We start from the raw sequence: 6,000 nt of genomic DNA on the forward strand, positions 1-6,000 counted from the left end.
AGATGAAAAGTCCATTCATTTGTCTGATTATTAATCAAATAATGATTGAGTGCTTACAGCATGTCAGGAAATGTGCCAGGTGCTGGGAATATAGATGTATATATGAGAGCACCAGACACAGTCACACTTTTGAGCAATTCACAGTCTAGTGGGGAAACAGAAAAACAGCTTTCATAGCAGAGTATGGTAAATTCCACGGCAGAAGCACCATTTAAACTGAGACCTGAAGGAAGACCAGTGGGAGGATGGAGAGAGAGCCACGGATTGTAGCATTAATTTCTATACTAGTAAGAACGCAAACCTCCCAAGATGGGGACTCATGCAGGAAACTCACTAAAGCTGGGACACCAGGAGCCACATGCTCCATAACCTACCAGCCACGGAAAGTCATGCTTTCCAGCCTTGCAAAGGGTAAAGGAAGGTGGAAAATCTTCCCTGAAAATGTGACCACTAGTTGGTAGTCAACCAGACCTGCAGGCTGAGTAAGCACTATCTTAAGGTTCCTCTGTGGCAAACAAGCAAACAAAACAAAAACCTTAGAAAATTTAATTGGTCTAAATTTGAGACCAATTTTAAGATTCCATGGAGAGAATCAAATGTGAAACAAAAGTTTTTCTTAAGACTAAAAAAGGCTAAAAAAGGAATGATATCTTTAATATGTAGAATTCATATAAATCATTTGAAAAAATAAACATCTAATATAAACGAGCAAATTATCACAAAGCTCAATTCTCAAGGGGATGGCATATGGCTAATAAACATGAATAATGACTGAACTTGACCAGTACTTAAGAAACACAAAATAAAACAACCAGATAACATTTTTTACTTATCAGCATAGCATAAGTTACAAAGAGTAATTCTGGCTAAGGGCTGGAAGGGTTCAGATTGCTTTGGAAGCCTACAGTGATATAATCTATCTCTGCAGTTATGTGCATTTTAACCCTCTAATCCTCCTTCTTGAAATGTATCCTTAAAAAATAATCATAACTTTGGACACAAAATTTTTCTAAAATGATGTTCATAAAATATTAATTAGAAACAAAAAGGAGAAACAATTTAAATGTCCAATAATGAAGGATAGTTAAATAGATGATGGCATGCCATATAATGTTAATGTATTGCAATTTTATTTTATTACATATATATTCTTATCACAAAATTCACCTCTAAATTTTAAAAAATTTCCCTGTGTTTTCTTCTTTCACTTATTGGTAGTTTAAGAGTGTGTTATTAAATTTTCACATATTTTAAAATTTTCCAGTTTTTGCTCATTCATTCATTCCATTGTGATTAGAAAAAGAGAGAAGAGGATTAAAAAGTACAAACTTCTATAAATAAGTCACAGAGGTGTAATATGCACCATAGGGAATATAGTCAATAAAATCATAATATGTTGATCAATGTCATCCCAATAAATTTAATTAAAAAATAACTGTGGCAGATGGTTACTAGACTTGTGGTAATCACTTCATAAGATATAAAAATGGTGAATCCCAATGTTGTACATTTGAAATTAATCTATTATATGTTAACTATAATTAAAATAGATTAAAAAAGCTTCTTTGTATAATTTCAGTCTTTAAATTTATTGAAATTGTTTTGTGACTATCCTGAAGAATATTTTATGAGAATATTCACTGTTAAGATTTTTATATATTCCATTAGAATTTTGTTGTACATTTAGATGGGCAGACCAATAAGTATGAGCGAATAAATCTATAAGGACTAAGTGTACCTTTAATACACCATTTTTATTTGTTGCATATTATTCTATTACTCGATTATATCATAATATATTTAGTTAACCAACATATTATAGGGTTAAACATTTAGGTAGTTTCCAAACTTTTCCATTACAAAATAGGACTTTAATGATTATGACATCAATAAGTACCTGACTGTGACACTTAATATATTACTGATTACTGCTTCTGGAAAGTAAATTAACTCTTCCAATAAAAAATTGTGCAAAGATACACATACTGAAGTCAGCATGTATGTGCTAAAAGTAAAAAAAAAAATTATTAAGAATCTTACCTTGAATTTTCTTAAAAACTCGGGAATTCATAAACTTCAGAAATCTGTCTGCATAAAAGCTTGGTCTGTGAACGGAAACAGTGTCCTGAAAAGACAAATCAGGTAGCACAGTTTACCTCTCAGACAGTTCATTTCAAGCTCATAGAAAGATTCATGCACTAGCTCTCTGTGTGCCAAGGCCCTGAACTAGAAGGTGTGGGTGTGGAGAGCGAGAAGGAGCAATGCCTGGGTCCCATGGGGCCCAGGAGTTGGGCTGCGGGAGGAGGATCACAATCTGAGCAAAGATTCCAGATTCTCATGATGAAATAAAGTACTAAGAGGGGCAGGTGGGAGACAGCAAAAAGGCTCTGCTTTATAAACCCAAACGGATCCTTATTCCATTGTGTGCCCTGAGGGGCTTTTAAATTCTTTTCTACGGATAGGCAGCCAGTGCCTCAAGTCATCTGGAAGGAAGAGGAACACTTTTAGTCAGAACAAAAACTGGGGATAGAAACAACCCTAATGTAAGAGTGATATCTAGGCAAAAAAAAAAAAAAAGTGTGCTGGTTTCATTTCCCAGTAAGAAGGCGCATTGACACTGGGAAGCTGCCTAGGAGACAAGGCTGACAACTGCCGTAACACTGAATTATCTACTAATTAGGTAGAATTGAATTGCATTAAATTGTTGACCCAATTTGCTCATGCTTGGTAGGAGTCTTTAAGATGGAAGGGGTATTTTAATACAAATCTTACAAATCCAGGAAAGGAGATTGATGTAGGAAGTTAATCCTGTATGTTTATTCAGTAATCATTTACTATCCAAAGGATATATTCTAGAAATAGTATATTTGCTTATTTAATGCTCCCTTTTGATTCCAGGATTGTGTATTCTGCTAAGAAAACTTCTAAAAATGTGTTTAGATTCAACCAAGTGTCTGTGGTGGGTCTGGAAGAGAAAACACACATTGGACCAAAGGCCCGGAGACCTGGTGCTGGTGTGAGTCCTAACTTCACAAGCTTTTGTGACCCTGGGAACAGAGTGTCTCACTGTGTCTGTTTCTTCGTCTGTAGAACAGAGTGTTAATGTGAGGCATGCGGTCATTCTGTAACCAGCCTGTTATGAAGGACATTGGATAGAACAGCCCTCTTTAGCCAGTGATAAGGGTCCTGTAGACGATCGGGGATGCTGTCAATATGGTGGGAAACATCCCACTGGTTGGACATGCTCTCCCCCCAGTGTCCTGAAAAGACAAATCAGGTAGCACAGTTTACCTCTCAGACAGTTCATTTCAAGCTCAAAGAAAGATTTATGCACTAGCTCTCTGTGCGCCAAGGCCCTGAACTAGAAGGTGTGGGTGTGGAGAGCCAGACAGCTCCTGTCTGAAGTGGACACATATTCCCCACAAGTACAGTAACTGAGAAACATCTTAGGGAACAAGGTGATTAGGACCCAGCTTTGCCTTCCAAGAGAAGTTGGACTGTGGTTCTCTTTGGTATGAAGAAACATCTATTCTATAATAATAAAAGCATAATATGGTAATTAGACCAGACGTCCTTCCAGATGACCTTCTGGATGTCCTTCCAGACAACCTTTGGACGAAGCTGGGGCTGTGAGGGAAGCCTGGGTCCCAGTGCCTGCTGGCGGCTGGAGGGAAGCCCAGGCCCCAGGTGCCAGAGGGAAGCCAGTGCCAGCAGCCAGGGGAAGGAAGGCCTATTCTTGCATGAATTTTGTGCCTTGGGCCTCTAGTTGTTTAAATAAGAGGCACGTTTGTTAACAGACATATATCTTAATTATTGCTTATAACTTCACAAATACATAGTCAACACAGAGAATGTCTTAAAAAAATCAACACCAAAAAAAAAAAAAAAAGATGTGTTTTAACTAGACAAAGGTAGGAGTCTCTTAGAAGCATTTTACCAACAGAGGACCAGGCCATTCCGATGAGCAATCTCAGCTGGTAACAGGAATTAACTTTGTCTTGGAAAACAGAAGGGGTTGCGAGAGGGAGTGCTCTCTCTCTCCCTTCCATGCTCAAGGCATTATGGAGTCCCTACTTTTCTCAGCGGAAAGGGAAAAACTTAAAGAAGGAATCTTTGGTCTGAATAATAAGCCTCACTTTAATTCTTAGAAACAGACTTGTGAACCTGTTGTTTACAAGTGTATTCCCACTGACGTCATTCCACAGCCTGTGGACAAAATGCAGATTTCCCAGTGAAAGGTTATTACCAGGCTTCCTGAGAATGGAGAAAGTACGTGTGCGAGGAGAAGAATAGGGTCTATAATTTATCCCTTTTCAAAGGAAAGCACCTGCTAACATCTTTTACAATTTTCTGAGCAAATTTGGGACCCATGTATTCTTTGGAATTGTCACTTCAAGTTATTAACTGAGGGAGGCTGGGACCAGTGAATGTTCTGTCAGCAGCAGGAAGTTCAAGTCTAACATCACATAGGAACACCTATGTGCGCAGGGGTGGGGTGGCAGGGAATAGGAAGGGAAGGAGGGAGGAATGATAGAGAGAGGGAGGGAGGGAGGTGGGGAGGGGGGTGAGGGCGCTGCTTCTTGATAACTATTTTCTTGTTCTACCAATTCTGGGTCGGAAAGACATTCTCTTCTCAGGGAGCTTTAGTCATGTATAAATCCATAACAACGGAAAAACCTTCACTTCCCATGCCCTTATGTGCTGGGTTCATTATTTATTAAATCCTCACATTCGTCCCATGAGGCAGGTACAAGGTACTATGACTTTGCCCCAGTAGAGGTGAGAAATCAGACTAAGAGAGGCCAAATAACAAGCAATGTGCCTGGGTCACATGGCTAGTCAAGTGGTGAATGCAGGGTTCAAATACAGGACTGCCTAACATCAAGGTCAGGTTCAAACCCGTTCTGTAGCTTGGTCTTGTGAGAACTTCTAACTGTCTTACTGGTCTTCCCAGTGCCTATGAGAAGTCTCCATTTTCTCATAATTTCTTCAGATGTCACACAGAAACAAGATCATTTGGCTTTCCTGGCCTTTGGTAGCTACCAGGCTGGATGGCCTCTATTGGAATAGCTGTTCCAAGTCATGTTGTCTTCGTTCTTAGATCTGAACAAGCTGAGTCTGACTCTGAGTTTGTAAAGACACTTGTTTCCTCTCCAAGTCTAGTGACACAGCTTTCCAGACGTACTCAGAAGTCTCCGAGAAATCAGAAGAATATACAGTTTAATAAGGAACACGAAAGCCACTTACCCCATCATAAACAAGAGCTTTCCAGGAATGTTCTAACTTCTTCATTAGCCTAAGTGTAAACAGGCAGAAAAAGAAATTGAGAATGTAAAATCCCTCCCACTTGGTGAATTTTCAGAATCTTTTGTTGATGTATTTTTTTTTAAATTATAAAAGACTCCCCCCAATTTCTTACCTATATGATTGCAGAATGTCAATAATGCCCATAAATAAAAGTAGTTTTTCTCCCCTATGGCTTTTAGCTGGAATCCCTCCCATTCTGTTGATAAAGCAAAAGAGAAAATATTTTGTAATATAAGAATAGGAAGTTAAAAGTCATTTCTAATAAATAGACTATAAATAAAAATGGACACTCTATATAAATTCTGGACTCTCTCTCCCTTCATCATTTTGTTCCTGGTCTCAGTTAAAGTTTTCCTTGGAATCCAGCATGATGTAGCTCCCACAGATCAGAGTGACACCCAAGCTATCAGCTCTGGAGAACTGGGTAGAAAGAGTACAATTTTAAAAGTATTCCTATTTTAAAGCCATGAGCAAGAATTTTAAAGTATTTTAAAATATTGCTTTTTAAAAATGCAACACTTTTATATGATCACTATGAGATTTTAAAATAAAATATAGAAAAGCACAAAGAAAAAGTTTATAAGGAATCCATTCTCAGGATGCAAAGATAACCTCTCTGAAATCAATAAAAATATATTAAAAATATGCTTTTATTGGTTTTAGAGAGAGAGAAAGGGTGAAGGAGAGAGAGAG

General features: G+C 38.0%; 1 protein-coding gene across 4 annotated transcripts in view; it reads right to left on the reverse strand.

The window, feature by feature from the left end:
* PIP5K1B (phosphatidylinositol-4-phosphate 5-kinase, type I, beta) overlaps positions 1 to 6,000 on the reverse strand; it is a 309,531-nt gene that overhangs the window by 73,969 nt on the left and 229,562 nt on the right. For all 4 annotated transcript variants that reach the window (XM_015565018.1, XM_015565016.1, XM_015565015.1 and 1 more), the window contains 3 exons: positions 5,420 to 5,503; positions 5,248 to 5,296; positions 2,041 to 2,125 (listed from right to left, as the gene is read on the reverse strand). In XM_015565018.1, coding sequence (XP_015420504.1) covers positions 2,041 to 2,125; positions 5,248 to 5,296; positions 5,420 to 5,503 — 218 coding nt within the window. The remainder of the gene's footprint in view (positions 1 to 2,040; positions 2,126 to 5,247; positions 5,297 to 5,419; positions 5,504 to 6,000) is intronic.

Source organism: Myotis davidii, unplaced genomic scaffold (genome assembly GCF_000327345.1).
Source record: "Myotis davidii unplaced genomic scaffold, ASM32734v1 scaffold616, whole genome shotgun sequence".
NCBI classification, from domain to species: Eukaryota; Metazoa; Chordata; class Mammalia; order Chiroptera; family Vespertilionidae; genus Myotis; species Myotis davidii.